The sequence below is a fragment of the Heterodontus francisci genome, chromosome 4, assembly GCF_036365525.1.
Source record: "Heterodontus francisci isolate sHetFra1 chromosome 4, sHetFra1.hap1, whole genome shotgun sequence".
Classification (NCBI taxonomy): domain Eukaryota; kingdom Metazoa; phylum Chordata; class Chondrichthyes; order Heterodontiformes; family Heterodontidae; genus Heterodontus; species Heterodontus francisci.
The window spans coordinates 167,518,459-167,535,047 of NC_090374.1; the positions used below are offsets into that span (position 1 = coordinate 167,518,459).

General features: G+C 38.2%; 1 protein-coding gene across 1 annotated transcript in view; it reads right to left on the reverse strand.

The window, feature by feature from the left end:
- Window positions 1-16,589, reverse strand: part of LOC137368744 (ADAMTS-like protein 1) — an 852,599-nt gene that overhangs the window by 194,191 nt on the left and 641,819 nt on the right. Inside the window, exon 12 of the mRNA XM_068028933.1 lies at window positions 15,652-15,856. Within this exon, the coding sequence (XP_067885034.1) occupies window positions 15,652-15,856 (205 nt within the window). The remainder of the gene's footprint in view (window positions 1-15,651; window positions 15,857-16,589) is intronic.

Here is a 16,589-nt window from a genome sequence, read left to right on the forward strand (position 1 = left end):
TAGTAGAGGTCACCAGTTTGGAAGGCGTTCTCTGAGGAGCCTTGGTGCATTGCTGCAGTACATCTTGTCGATGGTACACACTGCTGCTGCTGCGTGTTGGTGGTGGAGGGAGTGAATGTTGAAGGTGGTGGATGCGGTGCCTATCAAGCGGACTGCTTTGTCCTGGATAATTTCAAGCTTCTTGAATGTTGTTGGAGCTGGAAGTGGAAAGTATTCCATCACATTCCTGACTTGTGCCTTGTAGATGGTGGACAGGCTTTGGGGAGTCAGGAGGTGAGCAGCTTGCTGCAGGATTCAGAGCCTCTGACCTGCTCTTCTGGCCATGGTATTTATATGGCAACTCCAGTTCAGTTTCTGGTCAATGATAACCCCTAGGATGTTGATAGTGGGGGATTCAGCAATCTTAATGCCATTGAATGTCAAGGGAAGATGGTTAGATTCTCTCTTGTGTGAGATAGTCATTGCCTGGCACTTGTGTGGCATGGATGTTATTTGCCACTTATCAGCCCAAGCCTGGATATTGTCCAGGTCTTGTTGCATTTCTACATGGACTGCTTCAGTATCTGAAGAGTTGTGAATGGTTTTGAACATTGTGCAATCATCAGCGAACATCCCCACTTCTGACCTTATGATTAAAGGAAGGTCATTGATGAAGCAGCTGAAGATGGTTGGGCCTAGGACAGTACCCTGAGGAACTCCTGCAGTGATGTCCTGGAGCTGAGATGATTGACCTCCAACAACTACAACCATCTTCCTTTGCGCTAGGTATGACTCCAACCAGCTGTGAATGTGAAGAGGGGACTTCGCCTCCACAAGGACTGTGCGGTGGTCACTCCTACCAATTGTGTCATGGTCAGATGCGTTTCCAACAGGTAGATTGATGAGGACAAGATCAAGTAGGTTTTCTCTCTTGTTGGTTCCTCACCACTTGCTGCAGACCCAATCTAGCAGCTTTAGGACTCAGCCAGTTCGGTCAATAGTGATGCTACCGAGACACTCTTGGTAATGGACATTGAAGTCCCCCACCCAGAGTACATTCTGTGCCCTTGCTACCCTTAATACTTCTTCCAATTGGTGTTCAACATGTAGAAACACTGATTCATCAGCTAGGGATGCGGGTGGGGGGGGGGGGGGTGGGGGTGGATGGCGGCTGGTAGGTGGTAATCAGCAGGAGGTTTCCTTGCCCAGGTTTGACCTGATGCCATGAGACTTCATGAGGTCTGGAGTCTATGTTGAGGACTCACAGGGCAACTCCCTCCTGTATATAACTGTGCCGCCACCTCTGGTGGGACTGTCCTGCCGGCAGGACAGGACATACCCAGAGGTGGTGATGGTGGTGTCAGGGACATTGTCTGTAATGTATGATTCTAGAAGCATGACTATGTCAGGCTTTTGCTTGACTAGTCTATGGGATAGCTCTGCCAATTTTGGCACAAGCCCACAGATGTTAGTAAGGAGGACTTTGCAAAGTCAACTGGGCTGGGTTTGCCACATCACACACCATCTAATTACACACACCTGTAACTAATTACACAAAGCTCCAACTAATTACACCCACCTGTAACTAATTACACAGCTCCATCAAATTATACACAGCTGTAACTAATAAGACAGCTCTGTCTAATTACCCATAGCTGTAACTAATTACAAACAGTGTAATTAAGTACACACAGCTGCAACTAATTATGCACAGCTGTAACTAATTACATACAACTCCATCTAATTAGACACAGCTCCAACTAATTACAAAAGGTTTAACTAATTATACAGAGCACCAAGTAATTACTCACACGGGGCTGGATTTTGTAGTCCCACTGCCGGAAGTGGTGGCGAGCGTAAAAAATGGCAGCCGGCATTCATGTGCCACGCGCTGCCATTCCACCACAATCATGAGCCTGGCGGCTCATTATCATATGCAGGGCAGCCGTCCCCCGAATCATGTAGCGGGCGTACACTCGACAATGCCGTGAACAGCATCAACTGTATCTGTGCAGGTGCTGGCACCATTTTTAAAGGGCTGCCACCCTTGCATAGAAACTGCGGAGTTAGCCCGTCTCCCCCACAACTGCACTAAGAGATAACCCCTTCCCCCCACCCACCCTCCCCCACCTCACCATTACACTACCCATGTAGGGTTTCACCCTTCCCCACCTCGATGGTGACAGCTTTCCCTGGACAGGAAAGTGAAGGCGCATGAGGGCTGCCTGTTCGCTGAAGATCCGGAACTGCAGATAAGATGGCTGTGGATTAGATTTTAATTAATGCAAACAGTTAATTTAAATATGTAAAATTGGGTCCCGTCGCAGTGCGGCGGGAGGGCCCGCCACAGAGCTTCTCCACTGCCAGGAAGATCGAGCCCAGGAAGCCCGGTGTCGGATTCCATGGCGGGCCTCTGCCGCTCCGATCTTCTGCGACATCAGGAGGTGAACAAAATCCAGCCCACTGAGACTAATTGCACATAGCTCCATTTAACTACACACGGGTCCATCGAATACACTGCTCCATCTAATTATACACAACTGTAACTGTTAAACACAGCAGCAACTAATGCACACAGCTCCAACAAATTACACACAGCTTCATCTAATTTCATATAAACAACTGTGACTAATTAGACAGCTCTAACTAATTACAGACACACACTGCTCCAACTAGTTACACACCGCTCCGTCTAATTACAAACACGCAGCTATAATGAATCATACAAAGCACCACCTAAGTACAAACACACAGTTTCAACTAATTATACAATGCTCTGTCTAATTACATGTAGGCAGCTCCAACTAATTACACATAGCATCATCCAGGTACATACACACAGCTATAACTAATTACACAGCTCCATCTAATTACACACAGCTGTTACTAATTACATCGAGCTCCATGTTAATTGCATACACTCAGCTGTGACTAATCACACATAGCTCCATCTAAGTAAATACAAACAGCTATGTTTAATTACACACAGCTGTAACTAATTACACAGAGCTCCATCTAATTGTACAGCTCCATCAAATTACACACAACTCAATCTAATTTCACACAGCCTTAACTAATTACCCAATTACACACAGCTGTAACTAATTACACACAGCTCAATTTAATTTCACACAGCTGCAACTAATTACACACAGCTATAACTAATACATACAGCTCCATCTGATTACACATGACTGTAACTAATTATATACAGCAATAACTAATTACAAAGCTCCATCTAATTACACAAAGCTCCATCTAATTACATTCACCTGTAGCTAAATACACACAGCTGTGACCCATTACACATAGGTCCAACTAATTTCGCACAGCTCTAACTAATTTCACACAGCTGTAACTAATTTCACACAGCTGTAACTAATTCCACACAGCTCTAACTAATTCCACACAGCTGTAACTAATTCCACAAAGCTCCATCTAATTACACATACCTTTATCTAAGTACACACAATTACACATAGGTCCAACCAATTTCACACAGCTGTAACTAATTCCACACAGCTGTAAATAATTACACAAAGCTCCATCTAACTACACACAGCGGAAACTAATTATACACAGATCCAAATTACAAACACCTATAACTAATTATACAGCTCCATCTAATTATGCAGAGCTGTAACTAATTACTCACAGCTTTAACTAATTACACACAGCTGTATCTAATTACACAGCTCCATCAAAGTACACACACCTATAACTAATTACACAGTTCCATCGCATTACATACAGATGCAACAGATCACACACAGCAGCAACTAATTGCACACAGCTCCATATAATTACACAGCTCCATCTAATTACACACAGCTGTAACTGATTACTCATAGCAGCAACTAATTACACACAGCTCCAACTAATTACATATTGCTGTAACTAACACACAGCTCCATCTAATTACATGCAGCTGTGACTGATTACACACAGGTGTAAACTAGTTATACACAGCTCCATCAAATACACATAGATATAACTAATTACACAGTTCCGTCTAATCTCACGCAGCTGTGATTAATTACATACAGCTCCATCTAATTACACACAGCTGTAAAAAATTATACATGGCTCCATCTAATTATACAGAGCTCCATCTAACTACACACAGGTGTAACTAATTACAAACCGCTTGATCTAATTACGCACAGCTCTAATTACACACAGTGCAAACTAATTACACAGAGCTGTAACTAGTTAAACACAGCTCTAATTACAGTGCCACGTAATTACACACAGCTGTAAATAATTACACAGCTCCATCTAATTATACACAGCTGTTATTAATTATACACAGCTCCGTCTAATTGCATACTGCTCCAAATAATTAGACACAGTTCCAAACAATTACACACAATTTCAACTAATTGCACACAGCCCTAACTAATTACATACAGCTCCGTCTAATTACACACAGTGGCAACAAATTACACACAGCCATGAATACACACAGCTCCATCCAATTACATACAAGCAGCTGTAACTAATTACATATAACTCCATCTAAGTATATAAACACAACTATCATTAATTACACATAGCTTTGTCTAATTACACATAGCTGTGTCTAATTATGACAGCTGTGACTAATTACACACAGCTGTAAATAATTACATATCGCTCCATCTAATTACATACACAGAGCTCCACCTAAATACACACAACTCCATCTAATTACACACAGCTCCATCTAATTACACACAGCTGTAACTAATTACACACAGCACCATATAATTACAATCAGCTATAATTAATTCCACCCAACAGCCTAATTACATGCAGCTCCATCTATTTACATAAAGCTGTAACTAAACACAGCTGTGACTAATTACACACAGCTGTAAATAATCACATACAGCTTCATCTAATTCCACACAGTGTTAACTAATTCCACACCTGTAACTATTTACACAGCTCCATCTAATTAGAGACAGCTGTAACTAATTACAGACACATACAGCGCAAACTAATTACACACAGCTCCAACTAATTATACACAGATCCAACTAATTACATAGCTGTAACTAATTACATACAGCTCCAACTAATTACACACACCTGTAGCTAATTATGCTCAGCTCCAACTAATTACATACAGCGCCAACTAATTACACATAGCTTCAGCTAATTGAATACAAACTGCTGTGACAAATTACAGACAGCTGTAACTAATTACAGACACACACAGCTCCAACTAATTACACACCGCTCTGTCTAATTACATACACGCAGCTGTAACTAATTACACACAGCACCATCTAATAACATACAGCTGTGACTAACTACACACAGCTCCATCTAAGTACACACAGTGCCAAGTAATTACACACAGCCATAACAAATTACACAGCTCCAACTAATTACACACAGCTGTGACTAATTACACACAACTCCATCTAAGTACATAAACACAGCTGACTCTAATTACACATAGCTCCATCTAATTACATACACATAGCTGGAACTAATTACACACAGCTCCATCCAATTACACACAGCACCATTTAATCGCACGTAGCTCCACCTAATTACACACAGCTCCAACTAATTACATAAAGCTATAATTAACTACATGCAACTGTGTCTAACTACATGTAGCTCCAACTAATAACACACTGCTATATCGAGTTACACAGCTCCCACTAATTACTCGCAGCTCTGCCTAATTACACACAGCTGTAACTAATAACACATAGCTCCATCTAATTATATACAATTAGCTATAATTAATTACACCCAACTGCATCTAATTACACACAGCTGTAACTAATTACACATAGCTCCATCTAATTATATACAATTAGCTATAATTAATTACACCCAATTGCATCTAATTACCCACAGCTCCATCTAATTACACACAGCTGTAACTAATTACACATAGCTCCATCTAATTATATACAATTAGCTATAATTAATTACACCCAATTGCATCTAATTACCCACAGCTCCATCTAATTACACACAGCTGTAACTAATTACACAGCTCCATCTAATTACACACAGCTGTAACTAATTACACATAGCTCCATCTAATTATATACAATTAGCTATAATTAATTACACCCAATTGCATCTAATTACCCACAGCTCCATCTAATTACACACAGCTGTAACTAATTACACATAGCTCCATCTAATTATATACATAGTTATAATTAATTACACCCAATTGCATCTAATTACACACAGCTGCATCTAATTACACACAGCTGTAACTAATTACACATAGCTCCATCTAATTATATACAATTAGCTATAATTAATTACACCCAACTGCATCTAATTACACACAGCTCCATCTAATTACACACAAGGTAACTAATTGCACATAGCTCCATCTAATTATATACAATTAGCTATAATTAATTACACCCAACTGCATCTAATTACACACAGCTGCATCTGATTACACACAGCTGTAACTAATTACACATAGCACCATCTAATTATATACAATTAGCTATAATTAATTACACCCAACTGCATCTAATTACACACAGCTCCATCTAATTACACACAAGGTAACTAATTGCACATAGCTCCATCTAATGATATACAATTAGCTATAATTAATTACACCCAACTGCATCTAATTACACACAGCTCCATCTAATTACACACAGCTGTAACTAATTACACATAGCACCATCTAATTATATACAATTAGCTATAATTAATTACACCCAACTGCATCTAATTACATATAGCTGCATCTAATTACACACAGCTGTAACTAATTACACATAGCTCCATCTAATTATATACAATTAGCTATAATAAATTACACCCAACTGCATCAAATTACACACAGCTCCATCTAATTACACACAGCTGTAACTAATTACACATAGATCCATCTAATTATATACAATTAGCTATAATTAATTACACCCAACTGCATCTAATTACACACAGCTCCATCTAATTACACAGAGCTGTAACTAATAACACATAGCTCCATCTAATTATATACAATTAGCTATAATTAATTACACCCAACTGCATCTAATTACACACAGCTGTAACTAATTACACATAGCTCCATCTAATTATATACAATTAGCTATAATTAATTACACCCAACTGCATCTAATTACACACAGCTGTAACTAATTACACATAGCTCCATCTAATTATATACAATTAGCTATAATTAATTACACCCAACTGCGTCTAATTACACACAGCTCCATCTAATTACACACAGCTGTAACTAATTACACATAGCACCATCTAATTATATACAATTAGCTATAATTAATAACACCCAACTGCATCTAATTACACACAGCTGTAACTAATTACACATAGATCCATCTAATTATATACAATTAGCTATAATTAATTACACCCAACTGCATCTAATTACACACAGCTCCATCTAATTACACACAGCTGTAACTAATAACACATAGCTCCATCTAATTATATACAATTAGCTATAATTAATTACACCCAACTGCATCTAATTACACACAGCTGTAACTAATTACACATAGCTCCATCTAATTATATACAATTAGCTATAATTAATTACACCCAACTGCATCTAATTACACACAGCTCCATCTAATTACACACAGCTGTAACTAATAACACATAGCTCCATCTAATTATATACAATTAGCTATAATTAATTACACCCAACTGCATCTAATTACACAGCTCCATCTAATTACACACAGCTGTAACTAATTACACATAGCACCATCTAATTATATACAATTAGCTATAATTAATTACACCCAACTGCATCTAATTACACACAGCTGTAACTAATTACACATAGCTCCATCTAATTATATACAATTAGCTATAATTAGTTACACCCAACTGCATCTAATTACACACAGCTCCATCTAATTACACACAGCTGTAACTAATAACACATAGCTCCATCTAATTATATACAATTAGCTATAATTAATTACACCCAACAGCATCTAATTACACACAGCTGCATCTGATTACACACAGCTGTAACTAATTGCACATAGCTCCATCTAATTATATACATAGTTATAATTAATTACACCCAACTGCATCTAATTACACACAGCTCCATCTAATTACACACAGCTGTAACTAATAACACATAGCTCCATCTAATTATATACAATTAGTTATAATTAATTACACCCAACTGCATCTAATTACACACAGCTCCATCTAATTACACACAGCTGTAACTAATAACACATAGCTCCATCTAATTATATACAATTAGCTATAATTAATTACACCCAAAAGCATCTAATTACACACAGCTGCATCTGATTACACACAGCTGTAACTAATTGCACATAGCTCCATCTAATTATATACAATTAGTTATAATTAATTACACCCAACTGCATCTAATTACACACAGCTCCATCTAATTACACACAGCTGTAACTAATAACACATAGCTCCATCTAATTATATACAATTAGTTATAATTAATTACACCCAACTGCATCTAATTACACACAGCTCCATCTAATTACACACAGCTGTAACTAATTACACAGCTCCAACTAATTACACACAGCTGTAACTAATTACACAGCTCCAACTAATTATACACAGCGCTAACTAATAACACACAGCTATAACTAATTACACATAGCTCCATCTAATTATATACAATTAGCTATAATTAATTCCACCCAATTGCATCTAATTACACAGCTCCATCTAATTACACACAGCTGTAACTAATTACACATAGCTCCATCTAATTATATACAATTAGCTATAATTAATTACACCCAATTGCATCTAATTACACACAGCTCCATCTAATTACACACAGCTGTAACTAATTACACATAGCTCCATCTAATTATATACAATTAGCTATAATTAATAACACTTAATTGCATCTAATTACACATAGCTCCATCTAATTACACACAGCTGTAACTAATTACACATAGCTCCATCTAATTATATACAATTAGCTATAATTAATAACACTTAATTGCATCTAATTACCCACAGCTCCATCTAATTACACACAGCTGTAACTAATTACACATAGCTCCATCTAATTATATACATAGTTATAATTATTTACACCCAATTGCATCTAATTACACACAGCTGCATCTAATTACACACAGCTGTAACTAATTACACATAGCTCCATCTAATTATATACAATTAGCTATAATTAATTACACCCAACTGCATCTAATTACACACAGCTGTAACTAATTACACATAGCTCCATCTAATTATATACAATTAGCTATAATTAGTTACACCCAACTGCATCTAATTACACACAGCTCCATCTAATTACACACAGCTGTAACTAATAACACATAGCTCCATCTAATTATATACAATTAGCTATAATTAATTACACCCAACTGCATCTAATTACACAGCTCCATCTAATTACACACAGCTGTAACTAATTACACATAGCACCATCTAATTATATACAATTAGCTATAATTAATTACACCCAACTGCATCTAATTACACACAGCTGTAACTAATTACACATAGCTCCATCTAATTATATACAATTAGCTATAATTAGTTACACCCAACTGCATCTAATTACACACAGCTGTAACTAATTACACAGCTCCATCTAATTACACACAGCTGTAACTAATTACACATAGCACCATCTAATTATATACAATTAGCTATAATTAATTACACCCAACTGCATCTAATTACACACAGCTGTAACTAATAACACATAGCTCCATCTAATTATATACAATTAGCTATAATTAATTACACCCAACAGCATCTAATTACACACAGCTGCATCTGATTACACACAGCTGTAACTAATTGCACATAGCTCCATCTCATTATATACATAGTTATAATTAATTACACCCAACTGCATCTAATTACACACAGCTCCATCTAATTACACACAGCTGTAACTAATAACACATAGCTCCATCTAATTATATACAATTAGTTATAATTAATTACACCCAACTGCATCTAATTACACACAGCTCCATCTAATTACACACAGCTGTAACTAATAACACATAGCTCCATCTAATTATATACAATTAGTTATAATTAATTACACCCAACTGCATCTAATTACACACAGCTCCATCTAATTTCACACAGCTGTAACTAATAACACATAGCTCCATCTAATTATATACAATTAGCTATAATTAATTACACCCAACAGCATCTAATTACACACAGCTGCATCTGATTACACACAGCTGTAACTAATTGCACATAGCTCCATCTAATTATATACAATTAGTTATAATTAATTACACCCAACTGCATCTAATTACACACAGCTCCATCTAATTACACACAGCTGTAACTAATAACACATAGCTCCATCTAATTATATACAATTAGTTATAATTAATTACACCCAACTGCATCTAATTACACACAGCTCCATCTAATTACACACAGCTGTAACTAATAACACATAGCTCCATCTAATTATATACAATTAGCTATAATTAATTACACCCAACAGCATCTAATTACACACAGCTGCATCTGATTACACACAGCTGTAACTAATTGCACATAGCTCCATCTAATTATATACAATTAGTTATAATTAATTACACCCAACTGCATCTAATTACACACAGCTCCATCTAATTACACACAGCTGTAACTAATTACACAGCTCCAACTAATTACACACAGCTGTAACTAATTACACAGCTCCAACTAATTATACACAGTGCTAACTAATAACACACAGCTATAACTAATTACACAGCTCCATCTAATTACACACAGCTGTAACTAATTACACATAGCTCCATCTAATTATATACAATTAGCTATAATTAATTACACCCAATTGCATCTAATTACACACAGCTCCATCTAATTACACACAGCTGTAACTAATTACACATAGCTCCATCTAATTATATACAATTAGCTATAATTAATAACACTTAATTGCATCTAATTACACACAGCTCCATCTAATTACACACAGCTGTAACTAATTACACATAGCTCCATCTAATTATATACAATTAGCTATAATTAATAACACTTAATTGCATCTAATTACCCACAGCTCCATCTAATTACACGCAGCTGTAACTAATTACACATAGCTCCATCTAATTATATACATAGTTATAATTATTTACACCCAATTGCATCTAATTACACACAGCTGCATCTAATTACACACAGCTGTAACTAATTGCACATAGCTCCATCTAATTATATACAATCAGTGAAAATTAATTACACCCAATTGCATCTAATTACACACAGCTGCATCAGATTACACACAGCTGTAACTAATTATATACAATTAGTTATAATTAATTACACCCAACTGCATGGAATTACACACAGCTCCATCTAATTACACACAGCTGTAACTAATTACACATAGCTCCATCTAATTATATACAATTAGCTATAATTAATTACACCCAACTGCATCTAATTACACAGCTCCATCTAATTACACACAGCTGTAACTAATTACACACAGCTGTAACTAATTACACAGCTCCAACTAATTACACACAGCTGTAACTAATTACACAGTGTCAACTAATTACACAAAGCTGTAACTCATTACACAGCTCCAACTAATTACACACAGTGCTAACTAATAACACACAGCTATAACTAATTATGCAACTCCGTCTAATTTCCCACACTGCCAACTAATAACATACAGCTATAACTAATTACACAGCTCCATCTAATTACACACAGCTGTAACTAATTATACACAGCTGTAACTAATTACACATTGTGGCATCTAATTATAGCTGTGACTAATTACAGACAGCTCCATCTAATTACACACAGTGCCAAGTAATTACATTCAGCCATAACTAATTACACAGCTCCAACTAATTACACACAGCTGTGACTAATTACACACAGTTCTACCTAATTATGCACAGCTCAAACTAATTACACACAGCTCCATCTAGTTACCTACAGCTGTGACTAATTACACACAGCTTCATCTAATTACACACAGTGCCAACAGATTACACACAGCTCCAACTAATTACACACAGCTGTAACTAATTACAGACGGCTGTAACTAATTACACAGTGGCATCTAATCATAGCTGTGACTAATTACAGACAGCTCCATCTAATTACACAGTGCTAAGCAATTACACACAGCTGTGACTAATTACACACAGCTCTGTCTAATTATACTCAGCTGTAACTAATTACAAACAGTTCGACCTAATTATATTAAAAGCAAAATACTGCCGATGCTGGAAATCTGAAATAATTATACACCTAATTATACTCAGTCGTAACAAATTATACACAGCTCAATCTAATTACACAGAGCTGTGACTAATTACACCCAGCTGTAACTAAGTACAAACAGCCGTACCTAATTACACACAGATGTGACTAATTATACACAGCTCCATCTAATTACACAGTAACAACAAATTCCACACACCTGTAACTATTTACACAACTCCATTTAATTAGACAGCTGTAACTAATTACAGACACACACAGAGCCATCAAATTACACACAGCTCCAACTAATTACACCCAGCTGTAACTAATTACAAACAGCCGTACCTAATTACACACAAATGTGACTAATAACACACAGCTCCATCTAATTACACAGTGCCAACAAATTCCACACACCTGTAACCATTTACACAACTCCATTTAATTACAGACAGCTGTAACTAATTACAAACAGCCGTACCTAATTACACACAGATGTGACTAATTACACACAGCTCCATCTAATTACACAGTGCCAACAAATTCCACACACCTGTAACTATTTACACAGCTCCATTTAATTACAGACAGCTGTAACTAATTACAGACACACACAGAGCCAACAAATTACACACAGCTCCAACTAATTACATACAGTTCCGTCTATTTACACACAGCTGTAACTAATTACACACAGCTCCATCTAATAACCTAAAACTGTGTCTAATTACACACAGCTCTTTCTAATTACACATAGCTTCATCGAATTACACACAGATGTAATTAGTTAAACACAGCTGTACCTAATTACACACAGCTCCATCTAATTAATCATACTGGGATGGATTTTACAGACACCCCAATCTAGTGGGTCGTGGCAACGGTGGCCGGAAAAATGGCAGAGGCCGGCTACGGGCCTTGACGCTGGGAAGGCCTGGCCCAATATTGTCAGTGGCAGCGAGGCATCATCGCAGCACCCCCCGCCCCTCGGCGATGGGAGCCAAATCTACATATTTAACAAAATGCAAATGACCTACCTGCTCCCGCCAACCGTTCCAGGGTGATATTGGTGCTGGTGGCCGGCACTCCCATGCCTTTGGATCTCCATTCGGAGATCCAAGGCAGGACACTGGTGTGAGGGGGGAGAGGAGCTAACTTTTTCAGTGCGGTGGTGGGGGGGGAGCAGTATCAGATTAATTTCATTGGTAAAGTGGATGGTAGGAAAGGGTAAAGTTTAAAAGTTGATCAACTTCGGAGGGGGTTGGTCGCAGCACAAGGTAAGTGTTTGCAGGGGGGAAGAGGGCAGGTAATTACTTCTATGCTTTTTTGGGGTGGCATGGGACAGAGTCAGGATCACTTTATATATTTAGTTAAAATGTGTATCCCTTAAAAAATTTAAATTGCAATGTCAGGCTCGAAGCCCTTTAAAAATGGCATCAACGCCTGTGCAGTGGCGCCTGATGCATTGCCGGGTGGGACTGCCTGCCCCCTCCTCATCATCGTGGGGGGTGGGGGGGGGGGGCAGTCCAACCCGGCGATTTAAATGAGCAGTCGTGTTTAATTTCACGGCGGCTCCGCAACGTGCGTCACAAATCCAGCCCACTGTAACTAATTACACACACCTGTGACCAATTACACAGAGCTGTGAATAATTACACACAGCTCCATCTAATTACACACTTATCCAGTTACATAAATCTACCAGTTATGATCTTTTTGAATTATACATGTCTGTAGTTTTACATACCCAACTATTTGTATATTTGACTAATTCTGCCTGTCTAATTATGTATTTTCATTTTAATTGCACCCATTTATCTAATTATATATAATTCTCGAGAATTTGTCTAATTCCAGCTGAAACCAATGGTTTAATTGTACCCCATTAGAAAATAAAAGTAGATTCAAGGCCATGAGCTAAAGTTTCCTGGATGAATTTTCCACATAGGAAAAAGGTGGAATGATAATTTATCATGTGTCTTTCTCTCTGTGCCGAGAAACCACAGTTCTCTTTAACATTTTCAGTTGTCGTTCATGTGTATAACATTGTGTTTGAAATGAATAGTTTTGGAAAGAAGACTGCGATAGGCAAAACCACTGTTGTGTTTGAGAAAAAGGACAGCGAACTCTCCATAATTCTGTCCTAATTTTGCATAAACTGGTTTATATGAAGCATATGAAATCATTCTTCTGAATTTGAATGGAGATCCATTTTGGAGCAAGATTACTTTGCACCTGACCTTTTTGTATGAGGCAGTGCTGGAAAACTACCATTAGATGGTAAAGCTGGGAAGTGATCAAGATGATCGTCATGTTTCTGGTGTGTTTCAGGCATGTTCCTGGCAAGATCCTGACCTGTCCTCAAGTGCCTGCCTGGAATGAGGACTATTGCCAAGTGGTTGCTGTAGGCTTCCTGCAGCAGCACAATGGGGGTGGCAGCCTAAGGGACTGATGTCTGAGGTCACACCAAGTAGTGATAGACAGGGTGCCATTTGCACCTTTGCCTGCTCAATCCAATAAGGAGGCACATCTGAGGGAAATCTGGGCCAGCACTTGTCCTGTGAATAATTTTAGGTAATAGGTGAGATATCAAACTTAATTGAACTAGCCAAATAAGTTCTGTGGCTACAAGAGCAGGTCAGAGGCTAGGTATTCTGTGGCAAGTAACTCCTAATTCCCAAAAGTCTTTCCACTATCTACAAGGCACAAGTCAGGAATCTGATGGAATACTCTTCACTTGCCTGGATGAGTGCAGTTCCAACAACACTCAAGAAGCTCAACACCATTCAGGACAAAGCAGCCCATCTAATGTGCACCCAAACCAGCATCTTAAAAATTCACTCCCTCCACCATAAGTGCACCATGACAGCAGTGTACACCATGTACAAGATGCTCTGCAGCAACGCGCCAAATTTTTTTGACAGCACCTGCCAAACCCGCGAGCTCTACAACGTAGAAGGACAAGGGCAGAAGATGCATGGGAGCACCACCACCTGCAAGTTTCCCTTCAAGACACACACCAACCTGACTTGGAAATATATCATTGTTCCTTCACTGTCGCTGGATCAAAATGCCAGAACTCCCTCCTTAATAGCACTGTGGGGGTACCTACACCATATGGACTGCAGTGGTTCAAGAAGACGCCACCACCACCTTCTTAAGGCAATTAGGGATGGTCTTACCAGCGATGTCCACATCTAATAATTTAATAAATAAAATAAAAACTGCAAAACAGCACAGAATGACCTCCATATAAAAGAGGATAGATTCTTTCAAGGAACCTGTCCAAAAAATGAATGCAATTTTCCAAATGTTGCCAACCATGAAATAAGAAATTGTGAAGTTTTGCTAAATTTACTCCTGCTGCTGGCTATACCTATTGGAATCCTGGTGGACCTGTGACAGCACAACCCAACATCATCAGATTAAAGAGTTCCTTACGGGAGACCAATCCTGCGCCAGCCATTTTGGGCAGTCAAAGAGGTTACAGGGCTGCACGACAGGAAATTTCTGTATGTACATGCACTTCCACTCCTCCACGTTGTTGACTTGTCCATTAATATCTTCCTCCACACAGGATACAGTGCGGAGCTGAGCACCTCCACCACACGAGCTGGAGCAGGCAGTCCAGGGACTACTGTCCCATCTGATAACACAGAACAACAATCAGTCTCTGGCACTCAGCAGCTCCAGGTAATTCACAATTTAACACAATGCAAGGGGCACAATCTTTTTCCTGAGGTGTGAGGGCCATGCACCACTTTTCACCTGATGCATAAAGCAGTTTGGCATTAGAGTTTCCAAAATAGTTACAAAATTTTAATTTCCAGGAGAAAAAATGAAAGACCATAAATGCTGGAAATTTGAAACAAAGCCAGAAATTGCTGGAAGTACAGAGAAGATTAAAATAGGTTAGCGTTTTGGTTGGAACTTTCTATCAGAACCCAGTCGTAGAAATCTGGTGCAGGGTCACACTTAAAACATTGGCCGGTTTTTCTCAGACCGATTGCGCATTCCTAACATTCTCTGGTAGTGCTTTTCCAACTTTTGCATGTGTTAGAAACTGTTTCCCAGAGATGAATTTTATTGTCATATCTAAGACTATAAAACCAACTTTGCAGGTGCCTGTAACAGAACAACAGTCATTGCAACAAACTACAAACACATTTTTGAAAGCTGCTTTTTGTTACAGATAGTGCGACAACATGATTACAGGAAGAAAGTTTTGGGGAGGCCATTTAAAAATAATAATTTCTTAAAACATGTTAAAGTGTGTGTGTGTGTGTGTGTGCGTGTGTGTGCGTGTGAGGAGAGGTGTATGTGTGTGAGCGCGAGTGTGTCCTGAGCTATCTAATGACTGCAGCAATAAGTCCTGTGTC